Here is a 16386-nt window from a genome sequence, read left to right as displayed (position 1 = left end):
TCTATGTGACTGTGCATGTCTGAACTTATATGAAAATGGTGTTGACTTCTTAAGCTTTCACCTCATCTTGACATCAGTAACTACAATCAGTCTCCTAGTGTGAACATTTAGGGTATTATTCACATACTGCACGCATAAGCAGTACTTACATGCACTCAAGGATCTTTGAACAGTGCTGCCAGACACAACTCACTCAGCTTGCTTGCCAAGCAGACCCTTACCTTGCAATAACAGATTCAACTGGCATGATACCAGGCACATAATGGGCCATGGGAGAGACAAAGTGTCCATCTAGGATCCTACAGTCTGATTGTTCTTCAACCTAGAAGAAAAGAAAACAGAGGTGTACACACAGTAGACTAAGATACAGGTCTATCATGGACGTCTTTTCTGATAAAATTCTACCCCACCAATCACTAATATTCTCTTATTTCTTGCACCTGAGCATCATTTTTACCTACAACAACTGAGCTACATCCTCAGAACCAAAACTTTTTCATTGCTTACTATGTTTCCTTTTTGCCCCATTTTTTAACCAAAAGATAACTTTTATTCAAGACTATCTATAGTTTCATATTTATTTAATAACTATGTAACTGAAATATTTCAAGCTTTGTCTTTCAAACTCCTTCATTCATATTTACCTAACAGGGAATATCCATTGTGCCTTTTTAAAGACAGCTTCATAAATACTTGTTTTCCTTCTATGCTATAGTATAGTTGGGAAATAATAAATTTAATTCACACACTGGCAGGCAAAAATCTCAAAATAAAATACAAGTTAAAAGAATTCAGTACCATTCAACAGGGCTAGGAGTACAGCTTAGTACAGAGCATGTGGCAAGTGGGTAGACCCTGTATTCAACTCTAGGTACCACAAAAACAAAAAACAATCAAAAGCATTCAACTATATAAAAGCAATTAAAAGTACAATTTGGAAGCAGCAATAATTTGGTGCCATCTAAGCTACTATCAAGTATTCAGAGTGGTTTGATATCACCTTCATTATGTGATATCATATTGATGCATTATGTAAGGACAAAGGGGATTTTTTTCCCCTGTAGTAAAGGGAATTTGTAAGCACCTGTGGTAACACATGTTTAGAATCACTTCAGTTTTGAAGCTGAGGCAGGAGGCTCAGGAGTTCAAAGCTAGCTTGGGTTACATAGCAAGACCTGTCTCAAAAAAAAAAAAAAAAAAAAAAAAAAAAAAAAGCAACAATAAAAAAGGCAATCTGCTAATATCCAACACCTAAGCTTACTTCTCAAAAAAATTATTTTTTAGTATAAAAAATCCTATTTCAAGTCAAAGGTTAAAATTAAAATAGCAGAAAGGTATCACATATTTTCACTATAATAAAACAAAAAACAACCAAACAAAACAAAAAACCATCCATGTCAGTGGTTTCAGGTGTTCAAATTCAGTATTTTGTATCTGTGAATTAGGATTAGTAAACTGTTTTTCTTCCATACAGCAGGCATTCTATCAATGATCTATATATGCCTTGGCCCCACCATTAAAAAAAAATAGGGGCCTGGAGAGATGGCTCAGTGGTTAAAAGCACACAGTGCTCTTCCTGAGGACCTGAATTTGAGGCCTAGCACCCACATTAGGTGGCTTACAAAGGTCTGTAACCCCAGCTCCAGGGGAATCTCACACCTCTGACCTCTGTGGGCACTCGCATTCATGTGTAAATACAACCCCTACACATACACACAATTAAAAATAATAAAAAATAAATCTTAAAAAAAAAAAACCCAAAAACCATGATGGGTGTTTGGGGCATGCTTTAATCTCACAGGTGGATCTCTGAGACTGAAGCCAGCCTGGTCTACAGAGTAAACTCCAGGATAGCCAGGGCTATACAGAGACACTCTGACAAAAACCAAAACACCCTTCCGGTCTGGGACGGAGCACTGAACAGATCCCTGGTGGCAGCTCTGCCCCAATCTTACAGAACCCAGAGGAAGCAGGCCTCCCAGGAGCTCTAACCTGGGCAGTATCTTAGGTAAGCAGACAGCAATGCCTAACCTAAACAGGGAGTAACTGGGACCCACTAGGATCCAGGAAGTCACTCCTAGCCCAGAGCACTGGTTCCTTTGGGTCTGGGCCCAAGCACTGAAAAACCAAAACACCAAAAACCAAACAAACAAGAAAAAAAATGAAACAAACAAATCAACAAAACTAACAAACCAACAAAACAAACAAACAAACAAAAAATCCCAGCAGGAGCTGGAGAGGTTCAGGGTTAAGTGGTGCGCTAGCTGCTCTTCCAGAGGACACAGGTTCAAGGAGCTCACAACTGTCTGTGATCCAGTTACATGTGATTTCATTCCCTCTCACAGATTTACAAGCAGGCAAAACGCCAGTGCACATAAACAAATAAAACAAGACACTTCACCCAAAAAAACCCCAATTAACTAACCAATACCAAACACAAACCATAAACAAAACCGATTGTGCAAAGTATCTATTTAATAAGCGCCCCCATCAAAAGATTAAAATGCTATTTTTACCACCCATTGTGCCACCAAGCTTTGCTTATCAGATTCCAATCAGCCTATATATTTTTGCATCAGTAGAATACTATGTCAGTACAGGTTTGTAACACTCATTTCTCTCTCTCTCTCTCTTTTTGTTTTTCGAGACAGGGTTTCTCTGTGTAGCCCTGGCTGTCCTGGAACTCACTCTGTAGACCAGGCAGGCCTCGTACATTAATCTCTTTGTCATTCTTCCTTTTCAGAGTATCCCTGATCTGATTGTACCTTCCTGTATTTTCCCAAAATAGAGATGCCTACGCATCTTTTGTCTTCATGTGTGTGTATGCACCTCAGACTTGCCTGAATTCACTGTATAGTCAAGGATGTTTTTCAACTTCTAATCCTTTGCCTCCACTTCTAGAATTACAGATGTGTGCCACCACCACAGGTTTAATGCAATGCTGGGTGTTAAACCTCAGGCTTTATGTAAATTAGGCAAACACCATATCCACAGATCTATATTCTCAGCTCCCCAAATTCTACACTGATTAATTGGCTGAGATAAGTACAAGTGCTGGTGAGAATCTGATCAAATTGGGACTCTTGTACAATGCTGGTGGGGATATAAAATGGTGCAGATATTCTATGAAATAGTCTGGGGTTTTGCTAGGTTAGATATAGAGCTACCATATGAACCAACAATAAACTCACAGATATAGTAAACAGAACTACTTCATATAGAATGTTCATGTAACATTTATACTTGAATGTCCACAGTACTTTATTCATAATAGCCCCCAAATAGTAGAAGCAACTCAAATGTCTATGAATTTATAAGTAGATAAGAAATTATATGGTTACAGAAAAGGTTACTGATGAATGGTAAAACATGGACAAGCCTTATAAACATACTAAGAGGGGCAAGAGAGGGCAAATGCACTTGTGGTACCAGATTGGCACCCCAACTTCAATTCCCAGAACTTACGTAAAGGTGGAAGGATAGAACCATGTCTACAATGTTGTCCTCTAATCTCTTATTTGACATGCGTGAGATGCCATGTGTGCCCACCCAGATGGACCATGTACACAACATAATAATGAAAATTAATAAACTGAAAAATACTTTCTAAGCCAAATACCAGAGATCACATACTGCATAATTCTATTTATAAGGAATGTCCTAAATATGAGACTCCATAGATACAGAAAGCAAATTAGTAACCGTCAGCAAGTGGGGATAGAAGCTGTGGGAAATCATAGCTAGAGTGATAATGTGTCTTTGGGTCAATGAAAATGTTATGGAGTAAAATGGTTTTAAAAAAGTGATAGCTAGGACTTCCGGTCTGGACCTGAGCACTAAGTGGGATGACCAACGGCAGCTCTGCACCCAACCTCACAAAACCTAGATGAAACGGGGATACCAGGAGCTCTAACCCAGGCAGTATCTAAGGTAAGGATTCAGCAATGCACTCCCCAAACAGGGAGTAACCGGGACACACAGGGACCCAGGAATTCACTCCTGGCCAGGAGCACTGGTACCTTCCAGTCTGGGCCTGAGCGCTCAGCAGATCCCTGGAGATAGCTCTGCACCCAATCTCACAGAACCCAGAGGAAACGGGGTTTTCAGGGGTTCTCTAACCTGGGCAGTGTCTTGGGTAAGGAGGCAGCAACACTCACACCAAATAGAAAGAAACTGAGACTCACTGGGACCCAGGAATTCACTCCTGGGCCAGAGTACCGGTTCCTTCCTGTTTGGGCCCGAGCACAGAGCAGATCCCAGGAGACAGCTCTGTACCCAAACTCCCAAAACCCAGAGGTGGCAGGGCGCCCAGGAGTTCTAACCTGGGCAGTATCTCAGGTCAGGAGACAGCAATATTCTACCCAAACAGGGAGTAACCAGGACCCGCAGGGACCCAGGAATTCACTCCTGGCCTAGAGCACTGGTTCCTTCCTGTTTCCGCCTGAGCACTGAGCAGAGCTTGGAACTCAGCTCTACCCCAGCAGCAACACTCATCCCAAACAGTTCTGACACAACCAAGATAATAGGAAAAACAAGGCTCCTGTCAGAGACAGCTCAGGTAGCACCAAGGAGATCCAGATGGGGAAAGGCAAGCGCAAGAACACAAGCATCAGCAACCAAGGGTACTCGGCTTCATCAGAACCTAGTTCTCCCACATTAGAAAGTCCTGAATTCCCCATATCACCAGGAAAGCAAGAGTCAGATCTAAAATCACTTCTAATGACGATGATAGAGAACTTTAAGAAGAACATAGATAACACCCTCAAAGAAATTGAGGAGAACACAGATAAACAGGTGAAAGCCCTTAAGGAGGAAACACAAAAAACCCTTAAAGAATTACAAGAGAACACAACCAAACAGGTGAAGGAATTGAACAAAACTATCCAGGACATAAAAATGGAAGTAGAGACAATCAAGAAATTACAAAGGGAGACTACCAGGGATATAGAAAACCTGGGAAAGAAATCAGGAGTCATAGATGCAAGCATCACCAATAGAATACAAGAGATAGAAGAGAGAATCTCTGGTGCAGAAGATACCATAGGAAATATTAACTCAACTGTCAAAGAAAATACAAAATGCAAAAAATTCTTAACACAAAACATCCAGGAAATTCAGGACACAATGAGAAGACCAAACCTATTATCCTTAGGTTTGGATGAGAGTGAAGATTCCCAACTTAAAAGGCCAATAAATATCTTCAACAAAATTATAGAAGAAAACTTCCCTAATCTAAAGAATGAATTGTCCATAATCATACAAGAAGCCTACAGAACGCCAAATAGACTAGACCAGAAAAGAAAAACCTCCCGTCACATAATAATCAAAACACAAAATGCACAAAACAAAGAAAGAATTTTAAAAGCAGTAAGGGAAAAAGGCCAAGTAACATATAAAAGTAGACCTATCAGAATTACACCAGACTTCTCACCAGAGACTCTAAAAGCTAGAAGCTCCTGGACAGATGTCATACAGACCCTAAGAGAACATAAATGCCAGCCCAGGATACTATACCCAGCAAAACTCTCGATTACCATAGATGGAGAAACTAAGATATTTCATGACAAAACCAAATTTACACAATATCTTTCCACAAACCCAGCATTACAAAGAATAATAGCAGGAAAGCTCCAATACAAGGAGGGAAATTATACCCCAGAAAGAGCAAGAAAGTAAGCCTCTTCCAACAAACCCAAAAGAAGATAGCCACACAAACAATGCCTCCACTGTTAACAAAAATAACAGGAAGCAACAATCACTGTTCCTTAATATCTCTTAACATCAATGGACTCAATTCCCCAATAAAAAGACATAGGTTAACGGGCTGGATACGCAAACAGGACCCAGCATTTTGCTGCATACAGGAAACCCACCTCAGTGATAAAGACAGACACTACCTTAGAGTAAAAGGCTGGAAAACAATTTTTCAAGCAAATGGTCCTAAGAAACAAGCTGGAGTAGCCATTCTAATATCGAATAAAATCAACTTTCAACTTAAAGCTATCAAAAAAGATAAGAAAGGACATTTCATACTCGTTAAAGGAAAAGTCAACCAACATGAACTCTCAATACTGAACATCTATGCGCCAAATACAAGAGCACCCACTTTCATAAAAGAAACCTTACTAAAGCTCAAAGCACACATTGCACCTTACACAATAATAGTGGGAGACTTCAACACCCCACTCTCAGCAATGGACAGATCAAGGAAACAGAAACTAAACAGCGATATAGTGAAACTAATAGAAGTTATGAACCAAATGGACTTAACAGACATTTATAGAACATTTTACCATAAAACAAAAGAATATACCTTTTTTTCGGCACCTCATGGTACCTTCTCCAAAATAGACCATATAATTGTTCACAAAACAGGCCTCAACAGATATAAAAAAATCGAAATAATCCCCTGCATCCTATCAGATCACCATGGTCTAAGGCTGGTTTACAATAATGACAAAGTCAAGGGAAAGCCCACACTCACATGGAAATTGAACAATACTTTACTCAATGATAATGTGGTCAGGGAAGAAATAAGGAAAGAAATTAAAGACTTTTTAAAATTTAATGAAAATGAAGACACATCATACCAAAACCTACGGGACACAATGAAAGCAGTGCTAAGAGGAAAACTCATAGCTCTAAGTGCTTACAAAAAGAAACTGGAGAGGGCATACGCGAGCAGTTTGACAGCACACCTGAAAGCTCTAGAACAAAAAGAAGCAAATACACCCAAGGGAGTTGACGGGAGGAAATAATTAAACTCATGGCTGAAATCAACCAAATAGAAACAAAAAGGACTATACAAAGAATCAATAAAACCAGGAGCTGGTTCTTTGAGAAAATCAACAAGATAGATAAACCCTTAGCCAGACTAATCAGAGGGCAGAGAGACAGTATTCAAATTAATAAAATCAGAACTGAAAAGGGGAACATAACAACAGAACCCAAGGAAATCCAAAAAATCATCAGATCCTACTACAAAGGCCTATACTCAACAAAATTGGATAATCTGGATGAAATGGACAATTTTCTAGACAAGTATCAGTTACCAATGTTAAATCAGGAGGAGATAAACCATCTAAACAATCCCATAACCCTGAAAGAAATAGAAGCCGTTATTAAAAGTCTACCCACCAAAAAAAGTCCAGGACCAGATGGTTTCAGTGCAGAATTCTATCAGACCTTCAAGGAAGACCTAATACCAATTCTTTTCAAACTATTCCACAAAGTAGAAACAGAAGGAACACTACCCAATTCATTCTATGAAGCCACAATCACGCTCATACCTAAACCTCACAAAGACCCAACAAAGAAAGAGAACTTCAGACCAATCTCCCTAATGAATATTGATGCAAAAATAATAAAATTCTCGAGAACAGAATCCAAGAACACATTAAAACAATTATCCATCATGATCAAGTAGGCTTTATTCCAGGAATGCAGGGTTGATTCAATATATGGAAGTCCATCAATGTAATCCACTATATTAATAAACTCAAAGAAAAAAACCACATGATCATCCCACTAGATGCTGAGAAAGCATTTGACAAAATTCAACATCCCTTCATGATAAATGTTTTGGAAAGATCAGGAATTCAAGGTCCATATCTAAACATTGTGAAAGCAATATACAGAAAACCAGTAGCCAACATCAAACTAAATGGAGAGAAACTTGAAGCAATTCCACTAAATTCATGGACTAGACAAGGCTGCCCACTCTCCCCCTACCTATTTCAGTAGCCTTCCTCTATTCAAAAGATAAACTGGCTGAGAAAGAAATTATGGAAGTGACGCCCTTCACTATAGTCACAAATAATATAAAATACCTTGGTGTGAATCTAACCAAGCAAGTAAAAGACCTGTATGACAAAAACTTCAAGCCCCTGAAGAAAGAAATCAAAGAAGATCTCAGAAGATGGAAAGACCTCCCATGCTCATGGACTGGCAGGATTAATATAGTAAAAATGGCCATCTTGCCAAAAGCAATCTACAGATTTAATGCAATCCCCATCAAAATTCCTATTCAATTCTTCAAAGAGATAGAAAGAGCAATTCTAAAATTTAGTTGGAATAACAAAAAACCCAGGATAGCGAAAGCTACTCTCAACAATAAAAGAACTTCTGGGGGAATTACCATCCCTGATTTCAAGCTATACTACAGAGCAATAGTGTTAAAAACTGCATGGTATTGGAACAGAGACAGGCAGGAAGATCAATGGAATAGAATTGAAGACCCAGAAATGAACCCACACACCTATGGTCACTTGATCTTCGACAAAGGAGCTAAAACCATCCAGTGGAAAAAAAGACAGCATTTTCAACAAATGGTGCTGGCTCAACTGGAGGTCAACATGTAGAAGAATGCAAATTGATCCATATTTATCTCCTTGTACAAAGCACAACTCCAAGTGGAGCAAGGACCTCCACATAAAACCAGCTACACTGAAACTAATAGAAGCGAAAATGGGGAAAAGCCTCAAACACATGGGCATAGGGGACAAGTTCCTGAATGGCTTGCATTCTAAGATCAAGAATTGACAAATGGGACCTCATAAAACTGCAAAGCTTCTGTAAAGCAAAGGACACCGTCAATAGGACAAAGCGGCAACCAACAGAGTGGGAAAAGATCATTACCAATCCTACAACTGATAGAGGGCTAATATCCAAGGTATACAAAGAACTGAAGAAATTAGACTCTAGACTATCAAATAACCCTATTAAAAAATGGGGTACAGAGCTGAAGAAAGAATTCTCAACTGAGGAATCTCAAATGGTTGAGAAGTGCCTAAAGAAGTGTTCAACATCCCTAGTTATCAGGGAAATACAAATGAAAACAACACTGAGATTCCACCTCACACCAGTCAGAATGGCTAAGATTGAAAACACAGGTGACAGCAGATGCTGGCGAGGATGTGGAGAAAGAGGAACACTCCTCCATTGTTGGTGGGATTGTAAGCTGGTACAACCACTATGGAAATCAGTCTGGCAGTACCTCAGAAAATTGAACATAGTATTACCTGAGGATCCAGCTATACCCCAAAATACCTGGGCATATATGCAAAAGATGTTTCAACATACAACAGGGACACATGCTCCACTATGTTCATAGCAGCCTTATTTATAATAGCCAGAAGCTAGAAAGACCCCAGATGTCCTTCAACAGAGGAATGGATACAGAAAATGTGGTATATTTATACAATGGAGTACTACTCAGCTATTAAAAACAATGAGTTCATGAAATTCTTAGGCAAATGGATGGAGCTTGAGAATATCATCCTGAGTGAGGTAACCCAATCACAAAAGAACATACATGGCATGCACTAACTGATAAGTGGATATTAGCCCAAAAGCTCACAATACCTAAGACACAATGCATAGACACATGTGGGTGCTTTGGTTTTAGTTTATAAGGAGTAGCAAAATACTCAACCAGAGCTCCCAGGGGCTAAACCTCCAGCCTGAGAACAGAAAGGGAGGGACTCATGGCTCCACTTGTATAGGTAACTGAGGGTGGCCTCATTAGGCAACAGTGGAAGTGGAGGGCCATGGTCCCCGAAAGTTTGGATTCCTAGTGTTGGGGATGTGAGAGCAGGGAGGCGGGATTGGGAGAATGATGGGAGCACACCCTCATAAAAATTGGAAGAGGGGGTATGAGGTAAAGGGTTTTGGGGGAGAAAGGAAGAGGAGATAACAATGAAAGGTAAATAACATAAAATATCTGATTAAAAAAATAACAGATAATGGGTCTGGCAAAAAAAAAAAAAAAAAAGATAGTTTATTTACTTCAAACGATTTTCAAAACTTTCCAGGAGATGCTCATTGGTTAAGATCTTAGTTTAAGCTCTTCACAAAAGAATTTATGTCTCTGTTTAATATTCTTAAGAGAGATGCAAATCTTAATTTCCCTCAACAATTAATTGACAAAAGAGGAGTTATTTTACAAAAAGGTAGAAGAAGCTCTCACTAATTGATATATTATATATTGATATATTATATAGATTAATTAATTGTTGGCTGTGTCCTTTGATCAAAGAGATTATTAATAAAGAACTATATTTCTTTAAATAGTGTCTTTATGACTCTCTGGGGTGGAAGGAGCAAGCCTTGTTTACTCTTAACTTTCTAAAACTGAAAGCTTACGGCAAATATGCCGTTGATTGCCTTTGGCATTGCTGAGACCAATAAAAACTATGCCACAACTATGTGGAAGGACCCTCTTATCCTTAAATGGAATGGCTAGGACCCAGTTCCTATATCGGGCCGAGAACTGATATGACTGTTTGATACCATAAAAGGCACAACTAAATGGCCGCCAAAAAGATTAATGAATTAAATAGATACCTCCACAAAACCAGGCCCAATTATAAATAAAATGATTAACAATTGACATCCAGGGAAGAGAAATTTCCCTGAGAATTCCTTTCTTTTTTCTCTTCCAGGTAAAAATTAATTGCTCGTGATGTCTGCTATTAGGAGTTCTAATCCTGATGCTGGCCTCTGAACTTATACTACTCAGACCTCCGATAGGCCTTTGACAAGGACATCAAACAGCTATAGATTGACATCACTAATCTGAAGAAATCCCTCGTTTCGCTGTCTGATGTGATTCCCCAAAATTGCAAATGACTTTATTGGACCTGATTTTCTCTTTTACAGTAGAAAAGACTGTGTACAGCTCTAGACTGTGTACAGCCCTTAAAGAAGAATGCTGCTTTTACATAGACAAAACAGGGATGATTAAAGAGAGCATGAAAAGGTCAGAGAAGGTCTTGAGAAAAGACAGAGACAGAAAGAGAAAAATGAGAGCTGGTACAAGAATTGGTCTTCAACCTCTCCATGATTGTTAACCCTACTTCCTTCCATCTTGGGATAATTAATTGGGTTATTTTTGCTTATTTCCTTTGGTCCCAGGGCCTTAAATAGGCTAACTTTGTGAAACAACAGATAGATAATCTGATAGCAAAATCTATTCAGATATATTATCATATGTTAACTATGGAGGACCACGAGACTCTAGATGAGGATGTTACTCTACCTAGGGTGTTCCCAAGTCCCATCTCCACCCAACCTAAAAGAGGGGACTTCTGCCCCTAGACCAAGCAGAGAGGGGCTACCCAGAACCCCCTCTGTCTGGCGATCTGAATTCTTGCTTAGGCTTCGAGGCTAAGCACTGCAAGGGAATATAAATAAAAGTTAAACATATGTTTCTGGGTTCCCCCAGGGGCAAGTCTGACTGCATAGGGGTTGATGTCAAAAGTATTCCCCTCTCCAGGAAAAAGACATCGGGACAGGTATGGCCCTCATGCCTCACTGAACAACAGGAGGACTGGAGCCATTACAAGGTCCCCTTTAATTACTGAAGGTCAGGCGTCTATCCCCACCTTGGTAAGATTAGAATCACCACAGCCCTTCTATACTTGGAGAAGGGAGGAGATGTCAGGGGCAGCCCTGCTTATACACTGAAGGCCTAAAATCAGCCATAAGCCTAAAATCAGCAATAGGCCTGACTTACCTGCCTGCTAACAAAAAGTCTTGGGTCTTCATGGAAAAACACTGAAATAGAGGACTATAAACTATTGTAAACAGGCAGCTTTTGTAGAAATCTACCAGCCTGAGTAGTCATAGACCTTGTAAATAGGCAGCCTTTGCCAGATAGTACCAAATTAGATAAGGACAAGTGAATCATAGGCAGAGTCATAGTGACCTGACCCCTGAACCTTCACCCAGCTGATACCCTGTTCTGAAAGATATCTGTACTCCCCCTGAACACCTATGCTCCTGTGTCATCCCCTTCCCCACATCTTGCATTTTTGTGTTTATAGCCCCCATGTTAAAAAGTAAAAATTATGATTTAAAAAAAAAAAAAAAAACATAGTGTACCCCTGGTTCCGCTGACTTAGCTCCTGACAATCTATTTTCTTGTTCTCAGAAATACTTTGAATTATAAAATGTTATCGTGGTTTTTGTTAGCATGCTGAGTAAAATAATTTTTTATTGATCTCATTTTAAACTTCAAAGTTTGTAGTGAATTAAAATGTCCTTTAACATAATTATGGGTCATATTTGTTTTCATATTGTAAAATGCTAGTTAATCTGTTGGACATTTTAAAAAACTGGATTCCTTTTTGAGAATTTCATATATGAACACTGTATTTGCATAGTTTTCCCCTTTCTCTCCTTCCTCCCACTTTTCCCAACCCCCCCATGCTTTTTAAATGCATTTTATTATTTAATTATTGTTTACATATGTATACATGTATGAATATATATGTTTATACAAATATTGATAAATAAAGTGATAAAAAAAGTGATAGCTAATGTTTATATACTTAGGCAAGAAATTTAAAACATTCCATTGTATAATTTATATAATTTAAAATGTTAAAGCCTGAGGGTGGGTGTGTGTCCTCAAATTGTTAAGGGTATCATCTGTGGCTGTGCAGAAACAGGATCAGGAGGTAGAGACTAGCAGAGATGAAAGAAGACTTGATCTGTACTTGGCACACTCTGCTTATTTAAAAGCCTCTATTCTTGGTCTGGTTGGTTACTTGTGCATGTATTTCTTTACTGTGTGTTTGGGTGTTTGTCCACCTAAGTATGTGAGCATGCTTACCCATGTATGTGTGGTGACCAGAAGTCATCACAGGTTGTCTTCCTCTATTGCTCTTCTGGTGTTTTGTTTTGTTTTGTTTTTTTGAGCCAGAATCTTTCTAGGAAGCCCTAGCTATCCTAAACTCCTTATGCAGAATGGCTGGTTTTGAACTCACAGGGATCTGGCTGTTTCTGACTCCTTACTGTTCAGATTAAAGATAGTTCCTCTCATGCCAGGCTGCTCTATTTTTTGCAATGAAGCCTCTCACTGAACCTGGAGCTTGCAGTCTCTACTAGATCAGCAGGCCCCAAGATTCCTCTGTCCTTGTTTCTCCAGTGCTAGTGTTAAAGGTACCCACTTCTCTAGTTGGCCTGTATGTGGATCCTGGGAATCTGGACCCAGGTCCTCATGCTTGTGCAATGAGCATGTCCATACTGGGCCATCTCCTCAGCCTATAAAACCCTACTCCTTTTTTTCTTTTTTTTTTGTTTTTTGAGATAGGGTCTCTCTGTTGAAGTCTTAGCTGCCCTCACAGACATCCTACTGCTTCTGCCTCCCAGGAGACACACCTAGCTAAAAGCATACATATATGTACATACAAACACATACACACATGCACATGTATATTTAAAAGTGTACATATGTGTACACATATATATGTTCATATATGTGTGTATATATGGTATATATAGGTACATATATATGTGTATGTGCATATATATTTATGTGCATATATATGTGTGTATGTGTGTTGTTTTTTGGTTTCTTGAGGCAGTGTTTCTCACAGAGATCTGCCTGCCTTTGGCTCCTGAATGCTGAGATCAAAGGCATATGCTACTACCACCTGGCCCAAAGACCTATAATTTTTAAAAGAAAAAAAAATAAAAGGCCATCTTTTTATAAACAGAATATTTTATAAAGAGAAAAATATTCACCAAAATCATAAAGAAATTCTTAAAATCTAGACCAAATGTAACATTCTAGCTGTGGAAAAGGTTTTTCTGGTTGTCTGGGTTTTTCTGAGGTTTTTTGGGGGGGAAAAACTTTTGATGAAGGAAATCTAAATATATCCAGTATATTCAATATGTAAAAGATGCAAGTTATATTTACTTCAGCTGAAGGTCAGGGATGGATTGTGAAAATCACCCATCTAGTTCCCCTCTATAATATTTCAAAGTGCTCAATTATAGGAACTTACATTTTACATAAAAGCAGCTGATTGCTTAGGAAACAAAACGATTTCAAACATATTCTTGTCTCCCTAAGTCCAGAGTACCTTCTAGCCTTCTCTGAGCACTGTGTTCTATCACAGCTCCCTGGTACTGCCTAAGAGCTGCTTTTGCAAATATGAGTAATGTGCTCATCCTCCAAGTAGATTGCTTTCTTTTAATACTTACTAGTCTTCTTTAATATTCTTCTTTAATGTTGAATAATTGAACCCTCAGGAGCCTAAGGATACAAAATGAAACTCAGAAAAACACAGCCTAAATACTATGAATTCAGGCAAATGCTAAACATATTCCCGACTACTTACGAATAAAACTAAAATGTGGTTGGGACAGAACAGCACTCTTGAAATATGCATCCATGCTACAGTGCACTGTCTGAGAATGACTGTTGTACTTCAATACTTGGTCCTTGCATACCTTATCGATGTGTACCGGATAGTCACTTGAAACCAGGTTCTGGCACCTTTCTCGATTTCCAATCATCTTTCTGAATTCAAAGAGTCTGTTAGGAGACATTTTTTTTTTAAACAAAAAAATAAACCTTTTATGTTAGCTATTAGACCTACTATGTTATGAGTGATGTACAGTGATTAAAATTAGCAAATTCAATTAAGAGGACTTGTTCAATTTTTTTATCATTGATAGAAAAGGATACTTTTTTGTCTCTCTTTTATAGGAACTGGAAAACTTCTCTTAAAAATATGAGAAACAAAATTGTTTAGAATAAACACATTTAAGATTCAGAATGAAATGGGTCAATCCTGAAAATAATTTTTCTTAGGTCCAGGTTTTGCCATTAGCTCCAGTGTATTCCAGTTTCACAGTCATTGAAAATTCAAGTTACCTAAGAAAATCAATGCCTGGAAACCACACACTACTTCAATCAGTGTAGTAATGAATGATGCTAAAAAACTAGTTTGCGCCCAAGTCATGATGCTATATGCTAAAGTATACAAAAATAACTAGGAGGAAAAAAGAAAAACATTTTATGAAGTTCAATGTTTAATTTCATCAATAAATCACTCTAGATTTGAAGCTATATTATAACTAAAATAAAAATTTAAATGTGTATTAAAACAAGAAATTAAAAATACGTATTCAAGGGCTGAAGGGATGGTTTAGTAACTAAGAGCACTTTTTGCTCTTGCAGAAGACCCAGGTTGGTTCCCAGCACCGAAGTGGTGATTCACAATCATTCACAACTCCAGTTCCAGGGGATCCTATTACCCCTCTGACCTCCACAAGCACAAGGCACACAGGTAGTACACAAACACTTCACATGCAGGCAAGTACTCATACGCATAAATAAACAGCCAAGCATTCATGAAATACACACACACACACACACACACACACACACACACGCACATGCACGCACGCATGCACACACGTGCACACACACACACAAAAACTACCTTTTGAGATCTTCTGGCCTTCCCCATCCTCTGATGAAAAGTTTTGTGAGGAGAAGTCTCCGGTATAAAATATCTAACTTGCTTACACCCATGAGTGCCAAACAGCATCTAGAAGTAAAATTTAAAATTACATTAAAATATTTTTACTTGCCATCAAGGCAGCAGGTCAACTTTCTAACCATTTATTTGAATACCAGGCAAAATTAAAGATGGAAGAGTAAATCACTAAATCTGTCCCTGTAAAAATATAGTAGGAGATTTAGAAGAACTGGGATAGAAAGTAGAGAAATAAAGAGCTTAAAGCCTTAATAAACAATAAATTCTTTATCTTAAGTACAGGGACTGCCTTAAGTACCTAGTCTGTTAGAAAGCAAGATTAAGGAATGATAACCACATAGTACTGTAGTATTAGCCAGGCACTATTTAATTTACAACACAACTACATGTTCTTATTTAAGCTATACAAGGACTCTTGAAAAAAGATTATCTGAGTTATACAGAGAAAACTGAGGCACAGAGAAAAAGAGTTATTTATCTTAGGTCATATCGCTAGTAGGGGAGAGAACCAAACTTCAACTTCAGGAATAACAAAATGCTCAAGATCTAGCAGGTTCACCATACTCTTTTTAACTGTGAACACACATAACTAGTGCTTCTTATTGGATACTATTTAGTTCTCAAATATTTCTTTTTCTTTTTCCTTTTTTTCCTTTTTACTTTTTTCAAGACAGGGTTTCTCTGTGCAGCCCTAGCTGTCCTGGAATTCACTCTGCAGACTGACCAGGCTGGCCTCAAATTCAGAGATTCACCTGCTTCTGCCTCCTGAGTACTGAGATTAAATGTGTGTGCCACCATCGCCCAACTTATTTCTCAAATATTTCTAAGAAAATATCTAGCTCAACCTTTCCCAATTACAAGGTGTAGTTCTGGGCTTGAGATATAGCTGAGGCAGAATTCTTGCTTAACAGGCATGAAATCCCAGGTTCAAACCCCAATACTATAAAAATGAAAGATACAGTTCAGATATATATGGATAAAACATGATTCAGATTAAAGTTTAACTGTACAAATATATGAAATATGAAAAACTACATTTCTATCAATTAACTTTAATACTTATTTCTTCAAAAATTTTGAGTGACTTTTA

The 16386-nt window shown here is 38.4% G+C and overlaps 1 protein-coding gene across 1 annotated transcript in view; it reads right to left on the bottom strand.

Moving 5' to 3' along the window:
- Nucleotides 1-16386, bottom strand: part of Abhd18 (abhydrolase domain containing 18) — a 51402-nt gene that overhangs the window by 26177 nt on the left and 8839 nt on the right. Inside the window, exons 2-4 of the mRNA XM_034500189.2 lie at nucleotides 15240-15347; nucleotides 14242-14326; nucleotides 222-322 (exon numbers count right to left, since the gene is read on the bottom strand). Coding sequence (XP_034356080.1) covers nucleotides 222-322; nucleotides 14242-14326; nucleotides 15240-15331 — 278 coding nt within the window. The 5' untranslated portion in view covers nucleotides 15332-15347. The remainder of the gene's footprint in view (nucleotides 1-221; nucleotides 323-14241; nucleotides 14327-15239; nucleotides 15348-16386) is intronic.

The sequence above is a fragment of the Arvicanthis niloticus genome, chromosome 4 (assembly GCF_011762505.2).
Source record: "Arvicanthis niloticus isolate mArvNil1 chromosome 4, mArvNil1.pat.X, whole genome shotgun sequence".
Taxonomy (NCBI): Eukaryota; Metazoa; Chordata; class Mammalia; order Rodentia; family Muridae; genus Arvicanthis; species Arvicanthis niloticus.
Note: the sequence above shows the minus strand (reverse complement) of the source record. Positions and strands in the feature narration are given on the sequence as shown.